At 37.2% G+C, this 14,337-nt stretch overlaps 1 protein-coding gene across 4 annotated transcripts in view; it reads right to left on the reverse strand.

The window, feature by feature from the left end:
* LOC306878832 (uncharacterized protein) overlaps window positions 1-14,337 on the reverse strand; it is a 70,219-nt gene continuing 55,882 nt past the window's right edge. For 2 of the 4 annotated variants that reach the window (XM_079431390.1, XM_079431388.1), the window contains exons 103-118: window positions 14,030-14,101; window positions 13,366-13,437; window positions 13,191-13,226; window positions 12,996-13,076; window positions 12,332-12,385; window positions 12,196-12,249; window positions 12,049-12,111; window positions 11,680-11,742; window positions 11,449-11,565; window positions 10,661-10,738; window positions 10,520-10,573; window positions 9,675-10,374; window positions 8,548-8,679; window positions 8,399-8,461; window positions 7,561-7,734; window positions 5,775-7,383 (exon numbers count right to left, since the gene is read on the reverse strand). In XM_079431390.1, coding sequence (XP_079287516.1) covers window positions 10,258-10,374; window positions 10,520-10,573; window positions 10,661-10,738; window positions 11,449-11,565; window positions 11,680-11,742; window positions 12,049-12,111; window positions 12,196-12,249; window positions 12,332-12,385; window positions 12,996-13,076; window positions 13,191-13,226; window positions 13,366-13,437; window positions 14,030-14,101 — 861 coding nt within the window. In that variant the 3' untranslated portion in view covers window positions 5,775-7,383; window positions 7,561-7,734; window positions 8,399-8,461; window positions 8,548-8,679; window positions 9,675-10,257. Of the gene's footprint in view, window positions 98-4,509; window positions 4,638-5,774; window positions 7,384-7,560; window positions 7,735-8,398; window positions 8,462-8,547; window positions 8,680-9,674; window positions 10,375-10,519; window positions 10,574-10,660; window positions 10,739-11,448; window positions 11,566-11,679; window positions 11,743-12,048; window positions 12,112-12,195; window positions 12,250-12,331; window positions 12,386-12,995; window positions 13,077-13,190; window positions 13,227-13,365; window positions 13,438-14,029; window positions 14,102-14,337 lie in introns of those variants that run through there. The other 2 variants (XM_079431389.1, XM_079431391.1) reach the window with 2 other exon arrangements.

A 14,337-nucleotide genomic window follows, 5' to 3' on the forward strand; every position in this document is an offset into this window, starting at 1 on the left:
CCACGTGTCTTCAGGCATAGTAACGCCAGCCACTCCCACTGGCCATGATCCACCTACTCAGGTGTTTTCTTGGGGCGTTGATGAATGATTGACAGATCTATGATGGGAAGACAAAAACAGAATGAAACACATTCTTTAATGATCTATCTATCCGTATAATTTATATATATATATATATATATATATATATATATAAATTTAAATCTTTTTATTGTTATATTTGAAATTTATTTTGATAAAATAATATGAAAGTTGAATAAATATCTGCCAGTTGAATATCTGGATTTTAATATTGGTGCATCCCTAGTAGTATCATAGTGAGTTTCGTCATCGTCACTCATTCAAGAGCAAACTGCGACTAAGAGAGATTCACAGATGCAACCAACTGAGCGTTGGCATCATTTTGGTGGAACAGGGGTATGACTTGTCCTTCTGAAGTGTAATAAGGTACTGATCTAGCAAGACAGGACAATAAAGATGGGTATGATGTACACGTGAGTCATCGCGTATGTGTGAGTCCCGCACACAGCCAAGTTTTTGTGTCCAACAAGAAAACTACTCCGACAGATGAATTACAGCACAAAACGATCTCTCACACATGACCACGGACACAAACAATTGCTGAAACCTTGATGAATTTGGCTATGGACACAGTAGTGTACACAGCGTACTGCTTAATGTCTGATTTAACGTGTTAAAGAAATGGTTATTTTTCCAATAAACTCAAAAGCTACATTACATGCCATTAAAACAAGCAGCTCTCAAATTAGGCTGCGCAATCACAGCAGCCTGTCATTCCAAAAAAAATAATAAATATATAAATAAATAAATGAGTTCGACTTGAGACTGATCCCATTTCTAGGATGGTTGTTACTATGGCAACTGGCTTACAGTTTAAGAGTGGTCAAAATACAAAATTTGAGACTTTCTGCATCTGTGGCTGTTCAAGTGGGGCTCAGACTTTGCCTTTTGAGCACATCTGTGATGATGACCGCAGGAGGAAAGTTTTGATGTTTAACACAATGAGACTGCAGACAGGGGGAGGGCAATATGGTTGGCGTGCCGATGCACCCCACGCCATGCTGGTAATGAAAAGAGGTCACTGCAGTGGAACTTTTGAGTGACAGTGGGAGACATAGATTTAGGGATCGGATTTTGTGGTAGTACGAATAACTGAAGCTTGACATCTTATGCTCACAGAAGTGAGACTGAGGCAAAAATAAGCAAGACTGACTTTTTCACGGTGTTGCATGTAAAAAACTAAGGAGTAGTGAAAGAGAGAGAGAAAGAGGGAGAGAATGAGAGATGAGTGGGAGGTGCAGGTGCACAGTGTGTTGTGAAATTGCTGGAGGAGTTTGTTTCTACCTCCTACCCTCTATCCATCACTGTGCTATGCTTGAGATCCATCCATCTTTCTTTAGACTAACTACACTGTCTCAGCTCTTTCTGCCATTTATCAGACTCTATTTCATTATCGTTGTTTTCCAAGCCAATTTGGTCTGTCCACGCTGGCTTGTAGCCTGCCTGTTAAAGGAATAATTCACCCGAAAATGAAAACTCTTATTATTTACTCACCCTTATGTTATTCCAAAACAGAATGTTCTGTGGAACATAAAATATGTTCTTCATGGAGCTTTTTTCCATACAGTAACAGATTATAGTTAAGGTCCAAAAGGAAAAGAATACTATAAAAGCGGTCCATGTGAATCGTTCTCTGTATTTCAAGCATACGACCACAAGAAGTCGTATGATAGCTTTGTGTGTAGAATTTAAATGTAAGCTAATTTAAATATAAGCAAAAGTAGATATTATCAAGATTTTAATTGATTTAAAAATAAATTTTTGTTTAACTTTAATTTTTGTGTGTTTTTGTCATTTTTATTAATTCTATTGTTTTTCTTTTTAAATATGTCTGTGTAGTTTCTATTCATTTTTACTTTAAATTGTATTTATAAGTTAAACTAAAGAAATGTTGCTTTGGCTACTAGCTGAAATAAAATAAGTTTAATTTTCTTTCTGTCTTTTTTTTTTACGTGACAGAAGGAAACTGTTTTTTATAGTTTTATATTTGGTTAAGTATAATATCTTGTTCTTTTGCATATTGAAACTGCCACATTAAGATTGGTCACATGATGATATTAAACCTTTAAAAACTCATCAAGGCTTTTTCTTTTGTGTTCCACAGAAAATATATACAGTGGGTACGGAAAGTATTCAGACCCCCTTAAATTTTTCACTCTTTGTTATATTGCAGCCATTTGCTAAAATCATTTAAGTTCATTTTTTTCCTCATTAATGTACACACAGCACCCCATATTGACAGAAAAACACAGAATTGTTGACATTTTTGCAGATTTATTAAAAAAGAAAAACTGAAATATCACATGGTCCTAAGTATTCAGACCCTTTGCTCAGTATTTAGTAGAAGCACCCTTTTGATCGAATACAGCCATGAGACTTTTTGGGAAAGATGCAACAAGTTTTTCACACCTGGATTTGGGGATCCTCAGCCATTCCTCCTTGCAGATCCTCTCCAGTTCTGTCAGTTTAGCTAAAAAACACCTGAAGATTCTCTGGTCTGATGAGACCAAGATAGAACTTTTTGCCCTTAATTCTAAGCGGTATGTGTGGAGAAAACCAGGCACTGCTCATCACCTGTCCAATACAGTCCCAACAGTGAAGCATGGTGGTGGCAGCATCATGCTGTGGGGGTGTTTTTCAGCTGCAGGGACAGGACGACTGGTTGCAATCGAGAGAAAGATGAATGCGGCCAAGTACAGGGATATCCTGGACGAAAACCTTCTCCAGAGTGCTCAGGACTTCAGACTGGGCCGAAGGTTTACCTTCCAACAAGACAATGACCCCAAGCACACAGCTAAAATAACGAAGGAGTGGCTTCACAACAACTCTGGCCCAGCCGGAGCCCTGACTTAAACCCAATTGAGCATCTCTGGAGAGACCTAAAAATGGCTGTCCACCAACGTTTACCATCCAACCTGACAGAACTGGAGAGGATCTGCAAGGAGGAATGGCAGAGGATCCCCAAATCCAGGTGTGAAAAACTTGTTGCATCTTTCCCAAAAAGACTCATGGCTGTATTCGATCAAAAGGGTGCTTCTACTAAATACTGAGCAAAGGGTCTGAATACTTAGGACCATGTGATATTTCAGTTTTTCTTTTTTAATAAATCTGCAAAAATGTCAACAATTCTGTGTTTTTCTGTCAATATGGGGTGCTGTGTGTACATTAATGAGGAAAAAAAATGAACTTGATTTTAGCAAATGGCTGCAATATAACAAAGAGTGAAAAATTTAAGGGGGTCTGAATACTTTCCGTACCCACTGTATATATATATATTGAATGACATGACGTGAGTAAACAGTCACAAAATGTTCCTATTCCTTGTACAATAACAGAGGCATTTGAACCACACATTTATGCAACAAATTGCACATATGCATGTGATAATGAATCTGTTGGCGTGTCTCTGTGGACAAAAGGGTCCTACAGTTGCGTGGAGTCAAAATTTATTTATAATGAGCTATATTAATAGTGGAATGAATATGCAAATCCAATAAATTTGTTTGGTAATGAGAGAGCGTGACAACACGTGAAACTACAGTCACTACAGAGGGAAGAACTAAAATAACTCCACATCTAAGGAGCTAAAATAGCTGATGATCTAGATTCCTCTTTCCTTTCATACACATTTTTAACACATCAGGGACACTTATATACCTGCTTCACACTCCATTGTTCCTCACTGTATTAGAAAAGTACACACACACCAGCTCATACATCCTCTTCTCCTTTTTCTTCCTTCAAATGACATCTTGCCGCCTGATCTGAAGTGCATCTGAAAATCCCTTTGACTGTAATCAGTGAGAATGTGCCTGCATGTGGGAGCAAGATGATGGGTGTGATGAATGTCAAATGATTGACGCAGACGTATTTAACTTTTTTCCCTTCAATAATTTGCTGGAGTCACGTGTCTCTGAGCATGTGAATGTGTCCAGTTGTGTTTGAAAGCATCAATGTGAGAGAATGATCCCCTGATGCCATATATAATAAGCAACTCTTGAGCATGAGGCCATTGTGACTGATAATAATGGCTATTCAAACTAATAAAAAAACATTAATTTGCAATATAGCTATTTAAATGACATCCTGAATTTCATATTCACGGGCTGACCGCAGATTACAGGCAACACATGGATTTGCTCGGTAAACAAACCGTCCGTAGTGGCGACATACCCCGCATTTGACATTGCTGCCAATTTTTTTTTTTTTTTGCAGTGTAAGGAATATTAGTAGTCGAGTCCAGATCAAACGACACTGCTGATTGCCTCTTATCATTTCTATTCCCAGGCGCGCGTTGCCAACATGTACCACTTAAACAGCGGAAAACGAATGAAGAGTAACGGTAAAATGGAACCGAATGGTAATTAAGTGAAAAGATCAATAGCTTCGCGAGTAGTGTGAAGATGCATCAAGGAGGTTTTTACTCACCTTGCCCCGTGCGCCGGGAATCCCCGCTACATTCCACTGCGGTCCGTTCAGCGCGCGCTACTCTCTCTCTCTCAACTAGAGCGCGAGATTCCGTGGGGCTTCAGGACAGTCCGCTGTCAGGTACGTGCCTGGAATAAATGTCGCACCTTCAGTGGTGCTAAACGGTGATAGAAATCGCCGCTGTGCTTCTGTGAGTACACATGAGTGCCCCTATCCTGTGTACTAGACGTCCTGAACCAGCTCCCTCTGCGCTAACGCGCATACACAAACGCGCATCCACGCTGTCTGCAGTCCGCATGATCCATACAAACCAATTTAAAAGATATGGTGTCTGTGTGGACAACATTGTATTACTATTGTTTTGTTTTATTTCATTATTTTATAATACGCACTACATTAAACATGCGAGCTGTAAACATTAGCCTATGTAAATAAGAACACTGTAAAATTATTTTCGAATAATATCAAATAAAAAAGATTATTGGATCACGTTTTACAAAATACTACTTCAGTCTTTATACTTAAATATTTCAATGTTACTATACCGATTCTTTGTAATTATTTGTGAAATTGAGCAATTTCAAAAAAATAAATAAATAATAAAAAAAACATTTTTTTTGAAAAATAAACAAAACAAACACATGGGAGGTAACAAAAATATCCAGAGAAAATAAATGTTATATATATTTTAACTCCCCCCTTTTCAGTATGCATTGCCCAGTTGTATTGGATCAACTTAATCAGTATTAACTGACAAATTCTGGGCTTTAACACATATCTGACTCCAGTCTAAACCTGAAAGATCATATTGCAAATCCATACCCAAGCAACTCTCTTGGATTCAATGATTATTTGCTGTTAACAAATTTGATTTGTACTAAGATCCTGATAAAACATAAGCTTTTCTAGTTCTGTTTGTAAAGGATTATATACTGAATAATTTAGCCTGATATTGATATAGCTGCGAATTTTTAAGTATTTAAAAACGTGTGTCATTGGGATTCTAAATTTTTCGTAAAGGTCTTTAAAGGACATCAATGTACATTTTCTCCCTCAAATAAATTCCCAATCTTACAATTTAGCAATTTGAAATTAAAATGATTTCTACACCAGGTTTTTCAGTGTATACATGTTTCCTCTATGAACTTTAATGCTCAGAACAATAATGAAATGCAAAGAAATTGCTTTTCAATGTCAAAATCAATGTCACCCAATCTTTCAAAATGCAATTAACATACACCTTCCTTCCCAGGGATATTTAGTAGATATGGAAAGAGCAATTTAAAAGGCACATGCAATGATCTGAGAGAATGAGGAATGCATTCACATGAAAGCAAATTTTTCCAACTATTCACTGCACTCAAAGCTTGATTAAAACATGATATAGATTAAGACATGGTTGACCTCTGGAGCACTGCAGTGAATTTGATGCACAGCTGTCAGTGACTGACATTACAATAAACTCATTAAAATCCACAATGACGGATTCATCTCAAGACTGAACAGAATAAAAATATAGACTGGCACTCAAACAATGTTATTAAGCAGGCATGAGAATATAAAACAAAATACCCTAAACAGATGGACTGGCTAAAATGCAGTCAATGAATAAATATGAGTAGAAATGAATATGAAAACAGTGTTTGAGTGACAGCCCTGGAGGAGTAGTAATGACTGTACGTTGGCATCTTAACAAGATAGTCCAGAATCATTACTGAATCATCAGATGTGTGACTAGGATTGATGCACAAACAAACTCCCCACCTCACCTCTCAAAAAGACAACACAACACAGAGTAACACCAAATTAACAGCGAGAGAGAAGAGAGAATGAAAAGATTATGTAGTTATTTTCTAAATAAAAAAGGTGGTTACTGACCTTTTAATGAGGCTCTAGTTGACACATAAGGCGTGTCAAATGTAAATCTGCACTTTTTGATATTTATTGTTAAAATGAGAGCTCCAGCACCATTCAATTTCAGTCTTGTTTCATGTTTATATTTTCCCTTATAAATTTCAATGTTTATTTCAAGCAAATACAGAACACATGAATAAAAGACCACTTTACAACGTATGAATGTATATTTAGAAAATGACTACTTATTATGTGCTATTAAAACTGGCAGACAGGAAGTGCCTTGTGCAAAGAAAACGTTAAATTGCTCTAACATCACTTAAAATGAACAGGACTGTAGAATCCTTATACTATAATGGAAATAAACACTGAATATAACGAACGGAATACATGAAAACATTAAAACCAGTCAACAATATAAAAATATCTTTAAAAATAGCACCATTTGTCCAAGTAAACATGCAACATCTGATAATACAAGAACATTCATTCTCATTTTCAAGCAGATAAAAATACAGATTTACATTTACAGTACAATTTTGTACAGCATAGACTTATTCTTCGAACAAGTCTAAGATGAATTTGTTAAGAATATTACAATGTGTGTTCTAGTTTCTGTTTTTAGCACCTGAGAAAATGTCAGTGGGTGTAACTATGTGACAACAAGGATTAAGAGAGAAATGAAAGATAATGTGGTATGCTGTTACTGACTGGACTTATGTGTGTGTGTGTGTGTATATATATATATATATATAACAATGTATGTAGAAGAATCCAGATTGGCAGGAATATTAACAGATGTTTGGCAGCTCAACAGACACAAAATAAATAAACAAGAAAGATCTAATCAATATTTAAAATTCGCTTGTTCCGCTGAAGAAAAGGTTTTGACATCAATCTTTACCTTGATCTCTTATGCATGATGGCAGTTTTCAACACTGAGGTTTAGCTTTTTTATATTGCTGATGAGTTAGAGATCCTCCATTTGCAGTCAACTCGTCTTCAAGCCAAAACACAATTCTATAAAACATAGAACAGACAGAATTGTGAGAAAAATACAATAGAGACAGATATACATAGATGTAGTGCAAAAATCACATCTCTATCCCATCTAATTCATAATTTATTTAGAAATATGCATTAATGCACCATTTGTTAGATGCAGCCTTTTCTATTAATCAGTGCGTGTTAATGTACCTTCTTATTGTTGTAGACAGAGTTTCTCACAATCTTCCTTTTGTAAAAAGCAGTTAGCGTTTCCTCCACAGCCGCTGTAGATAAAAGGTCTACAGACGCCCACCTCAGAGTTAAAGTACCAACGCAAAGTATAGCGGGAACAATTACCCTCTTCCATGGGCAAGATGCAGGAGTCTAAAAACACACATTAAAGAAAAATAATTAAATGGTTGAATGTAAAGGATAATCAATCACCAATTCTTCTTTTGTTCCATGGAATACATTACCATTCAAAAGTTCTATACTGAATTGATGCAAATTGAACAATATGACGAAAGACACTGTTGAAATGCACAAACGCACACAAGGCAGATTCAACTTTTAAACTTGTCATTATGGCATCTCTCTAGAGTTCAAAGCGCCACAGAGATCTGTAGAAATATCCAGTTATTTTCTGTGGCGGGACAGCTGCTTGCAATCTCATACTAAGAGCTGTCATACAGACGAGTCAGCGGGTTGACAGCATGCAGAAGATACACAGAGAAACAACAGGAAGTGAGAACAGCAAAGAACAATAGTATGCAGCAATTACAGAGTGCAAAAATTATGATAATCCATCATCACAGTTTTGTTAAGGGTTTGAAGACGATGACATCAACATAAGTTGAATAAATTCCCACAGATAGCATTTTTAAGCATTTTGTTCCCAACAAAGATACGGAAAAGCAGTACAAATGAGGAGAATAAAATATGCACCATCAATACTTTTATTCCCACAGTAAAGGCTTCCCAACATACTCGTGCGTAAAGGCTCAATGGAGCCTTTAATCTCCATAATGAATCAGGAGTGTTTGCTTACCTTCACCTTTCACCTCAAAATTGGTCCTTTCAGCTTTTAAAGAATCAAAAGAGATGGGTTGACCTGCCAAAATGCCCATATATTAATACTACGTCTGCACACGCAGCTATAAACAAACTGTTTTTCTACTGGGAAAAAAAATGGCATACCCTGGCTTTTATTGACAGTGGTGTCATAGTCAGCAATCTCCACCATTGGAGCATCATCATCATAGGTCTCTATAGAGTAAATGTGCTCGTAGTCTGGATCATTTGTGTTCATCACAACACGCAGCTTTTGACCTGCAAAAACATGCATGGATGCACAAAGAAAGAATGTGAGTGCTATTGGAAATCAGAGTTTAGAATGCTGGGATATCATAGTTTGAGAGCATTAGATGTGCATGTGCAACTGGATATGTTAAATACAAGCATGTATTTAACATATTCCACTTATGTTTAAGGCAGAAACAAAGTTTCTGTTTAAAGGGGTAGTTTAAAGAGAAAAATTTTAATTCTGTCATCATTTACTCAGCCTTGTTTCAAACTTGAATGATTTACTTTCTTCCACAGAACATTCTAATGAGAGGTTTTGTAAATGTTGAAACACTGCTTTTTTAAATAATGCAAAGTGACCACAAAAAAGAGGTACACTTTAGCATACTTTCAAAAATGAGAACTTATTATATAATAACATACTTGAAAAGAATATACTTTTGTGTGAATTCAATGCAATGTTCACGGACACTTAATTGCCTGAGAATGCCATTTAATGTTATTTCTATTAAAAGTATTTTATGTCATGTATTTAAATATACTTGTAATTACACATTTGCAATGATGAAGATGCAATTCAGTACAATTAAAACATAAATTTTAAATGTAATATTGAATAACAACCTGCAGATAACATTTATGTGTGCTTTAAGTATGTAAGCCAACACATTAAAAAGTGTACTTCTTTAAAGCATGACAAAAAAATATGCGATGTATATGTATATGTGCCCATTCAATGCAATTAAGCACACTTTTCATTTTCACAAGGCAAGAGATAGATAGAGATAGGACTTTTGCGGTATGGAAAAAAATCAGTGTGAACATTCTTCAAAATATCTTGTTTTGTGTTCCACGTTTGAGTAAAAGAGTAAATGATGACAGAATTTGTATTTTTGGGTGAACTGTTTCTTTAAACTAGTCCTTTCAAGGAAGTCATAAATAGAGGACAGAGTGATAGGAGTTTTCAGTTTAGAAGAGAGGAGGATAAACAGATAGAAGGATGAAATGAGGATAGGACTCACCCTCCTCGTCCCCTTGGACTAGTGAGCGCTCAGGGGACGTGGAGGAGCTTCGGTAAGCCTGCACTGGTACAGGTTTCTCAACTTCCTGAAAACCTGAGAACACGCCCATAACGAATCACACAAACGCAAGATAGTAAAACCCATCAGTGAACACACTCACACAGGCATCCATGCATGTAAAGATGCACTCAAAGTTCATGCACTACATCAACAATTTAGCATGCACAAAACCCAGAATTTAGCCATGTGGACACAAACCAGAAATACTCACGAACATACTCAACAAGGTTTATAGAGACAGAGAGAGACCACATAAGACAGTCACGTCTACTGTTAGTGAACTATGTGCACATGAGTTGCTGACGCAATGATAGGAAAATATCTACTGGCTATATTGAGGCTTTATAAGTCACAACTTACCTCCACATGCTTAGGGAAAAGGAGAGAAAGAGAGAGAATTTAATTGAAGGATACAAAAGAGAAATCAACATCAATCAGCATTTGCAACCCAATGTACTTCTGTAAAATATATTTCTAAGTGAAAAATGCAGGGCTGTAGAGGATTTGTTTTGATTTCATGACATTAAAAAGAGTCATTGATGATGATGGAAAATTGTTGTAGATGGAGATGAATGACGATTATCCACTCACCACAATGTAGGTTCATCTCACTTCGAACATAAGTCCGAATCTCATCCTCCTTTAAGAATAAAGAGAGATGCAACCAGTCCTTGTGTCATTGATACTTATATTGAGGATTCAATGAGAGACTCGAGTAGCAGAATAAAATATGCATGATGACATTACAATAAATCATGAAATCACAATCGTCTATTTGTTCTGACCGTCATGCCTGGTTCTCCTCTGTCTCCTTTAGGTCCATCGGTGCCAATCTCACCCTAATACAAAAACACAAAGAGACACATTTAGTGATGACAGATATACAGTATGGAGAAAAAATGCAGAGGACAAGTTCATGGAGTCACCTGTTCTCCTCTTTCTCCTGGGATCCCAGGGATGCCACGTGGGCCAACCATAGCAGGACCTGAAGGACCTCTTTCACCCTACAATAAATATTCAATACGTCACATATGATGAACTAACCATGGCTCCTTGTGCATATGAATAAGTATTTCCTGCGGTTCTATTCAGGAGCAGCACTGCGCTGCTGCTGATTCTGCTGCTCCAAATCAATACAAAACATGTCACAGAAAAAAGAACAAAAAAATTAAATAAATAGATAAAATAAATAGAACTGTACTTTATGTGATGAAAGAAAGACTCTGTAATGAATCCGTCAAACTATTTGACAAATCAGTCTGAAAAGAACAGAGTAAATGGTCTGAATCATGGACTAAATTGGTGACAGCTCACATCCTTAGAGAATCGGCTCTGATTACTCACTTGTTCACTGAACTACAGGTTATGACACAAAATGAGCCCAGAATGTTACTGTGCTATGTGTGTTTTTTTTTTTGTTTTTTTTAAATGTAGAAAATTCATATTTGTAAGGTTAGTGAAAGTTTAATTACTCAATGGTTGTCCAAATGACAGCATTACTTAAGAGATACAGTTATAGACACATCCTCAGTTTTGTTGTAATTTATTCTAATTCAAAAACCTATCATAATTTTAAAAAGCATGCTGTGTGGTCCACTGTCAATGAAAAAATTAATCTGTGGAAACACAGACATGAATAACAACTCTATAATTATGTAAATGCCTCTTTACACATATACAGTATGCATGTATTGATATAAAGTAAGTTTGATACCTTTTGTCCTTGCAGGCCCTCTGGACCTTTACCTCCAGCAGGTCCTTGAGGGCCCGTTAGACCAGGGGGTCCATCCGCTCCTCTTAAACCAGGGGGACCAGGGATACCAGATTGGCCCTAAAGAAAGCAGGCGGAGGACGTTTTAAGGTGGAACATTTGATAAGACTTTTCACTGAGATCAGCAGTGTTAGGCTTAAACAGCAGGGGAGCTAAAGAAGTTGGTGTACTCACACGTTCACCTTTCTCTCCCTGTGATCCCTTTGGCCCTGTAACTCCATCAAAGCCTCTGTCACCCTGGGCAACAACAGATGAACGTTACATGGTTTGTTTAATGTTTCGTTGCACCTTTTCCAGAACATGTAGTCCTGTTGCAGTAAAACATTTTGTGGTCTACTGGTTTATTCAGCAGTGATTTTAGAAGAATTGGTACGTTGCTACCAATCAACCTTAGGCACCATGTAATTGTTTTAATTATTAATATTTAGATATTTAAATTTTTTGACACATGTGTTTCATCGGTTACAGTGAAATTTTCTATGGTGACAACACTATTATTGTATAAATTCTAAGATCAATGTTTCCCATGCAATATGCTCTTACCTTGGCTCCAATGAGTCCCTCCTTCCCTGGACTTCCTGTTGGACCTGGAGACCCGACTTCACCCTGAAATAAAATTTGCCATCAAAACAAGATAAAGACAAGAATCGCATTCATACCTCACACAAAAATGAATGCATGTGTACATACCTGCTCTCCTTTCTTCCCTGGCAATCCCGGTCTGCCATTAATCCCAGCATCCCCCTATGAACAGACACAATTCATCACTTCCAGCGAAACATAGCGAAACAACAAAAACTTTCCTCGAGCTCTCCTTATTACTCACCTTGTCTCCCTTTGGTCCGCTTTGTCCACATGCTCCCTTGGCGCCTCGTTCTCCCTGTAAGCCATTAAAGCTCAGTCAAACTGTCAATCACTCAATTTTACAGGGAGTAATGACACTAGAGAAAAGCTCCCTGGAAGGGAGTATTTAGAAAGAATAAAGCACCATTCATGTGTCAGTCATACACACGAGCACGCAAACTCACACACCCTTCAATTACTGTCTTTCTCATTAGTGACAACAGATAGAGGTCTATCTGGGATGCTGAATCCAGATAAAAGTTCTTATCTGCTATGTGAGTGTGCGTGTCTATGTTGCCGCTGGCTGAAGGGCAGCTAGTACTGTCTGCAGCAGCCCATGTATCTCTGAGAGGAATGATTCATACGCAGGAGTCTTTCATGTGCCTCACTGCACTCGACAAATCGGTTTCTCCACACATACACGCACGCGCATATTCACACACAAAAACGTTCATACGGTGGCTCTGAGGTACATATGCAGATGAATGTCAGACACAATGGCCTGGAATCCAGACTGTGGTGGAATTATACGCAGTGTGATCATCTGGTCTGAAGGGCTACTCAAGGTTACCGATAAAGCTTGCAAGAGTCAGGTTGAGTTTTAATCAAAGAGACAACCATTAAAACGCACACACACACACACACACCTTGAGGCCTCGTAGACCTACTGGCCCAAACTCTCCCTTCTCTCCTCTCAATCCAGGCAGACCATCTTTACCAGGTGTTCCCTGTAGAGGACAGATAAAAAAAAAAAGAAGCAGTCATGGGGAAACGGCTGAGTCTGGGGACTGTATGTGCCAGTCATACGCTGATGTTATAGGCATCTGAATAAGAATACGCACTGCTTCTCCTGGGACACCTGGCTGCCCTGCTTCTCCCTGCAAATGATAAGTAAATATTTGATCAATATGAGGGTCACGCACATCAATGTATATGTGCGAACATACTCAAATGTATTCAGGTATATGTATATGATTATTCTTGTTCATTTGTGAGGAAAGGGAGTGTATTTTTCACCTTCTGACCACCAGGACCACGGGCTCCCTGGAAGCCAGTGGAACCTCTCTCTCCCGGCTCCCCTCTCAGACCCTGAAAATATGATAGAAAAATCACAAATGAGATCTTTTTAATATCTTTGTCATCTCTATCAAACAGCAATGAGATTAAAGGGGGAACAAATTGAGTCTCTTGCTTCTCTGATTATTCTGCTAAGAAAATACCCCAACATGTCTCATTAACATCTGTGATCAAAATGAAGAGATTTCAATATACTCAAACATTTCTCATCAGATTCTTTGAAGATCAAATTTTCTGAGCTAAGCCACATGAATTTTATATGTCTATGCTCTTTCTTTTGTCTATATTTCATTGACTTAAGGAATTTTAGGAGACGTCTGAGACATAAAAAAAAGGGTTCTGAAAGACTAACCTTTAAAATAAATCAAAAGAGAATAACAATTTAACAATTTATCAGATTTAACAATTAAAATTTCAGCTAATAGCAATTAGAATATATTTTTAGTCATATAAAGACTGATAACAAATAGTCCATATAAAATTTTATACTATTTTGTCTAAAGTAAAAAAGCTAAAATAAATATTTAGGCATCACAACATTATTTTGTAGTTATATATTATGAAAAAAAAAATGATATGATGAAACAAGAAAAAACATTCTTACCTGTTCTCCTGGTGGTCCTTCCTGTCCCTTTGCACCCTTTTCACCCTGTCCACCTTTAGGTCCCCGTTCCCCCTGAGGACAGCAGCGATCAATACAACTGATTAGTTTACATCGACCCAAAAGATCTGCCTTTATCCTGTTGCTTACTTACTCGTTAACAATCTATAGATCCTGAGGCAGACTCACATGAATATTTTATGATCAGTTCTCATAGGCACATGTTCTCAATAGATAAGAGACCTAACCTTTATTATTGGCCTTTAATCTGAGTGACCCAAAAGCATTAAACACCAGACATAGCTTAATCA

The sequence above is a fragment of the Barbus barbus genome (assembly GCF_936440315.1).
Source record: "Barbus barbus genome assembly, chromosome: 13".
Taxonomy (NCBI): domain Eukaryota; kingdom Metazoa; phylum Chordata; class Actinopteri; order Cypriniformes; family Cyprinidae; genus Barbus; species Barbus barbus.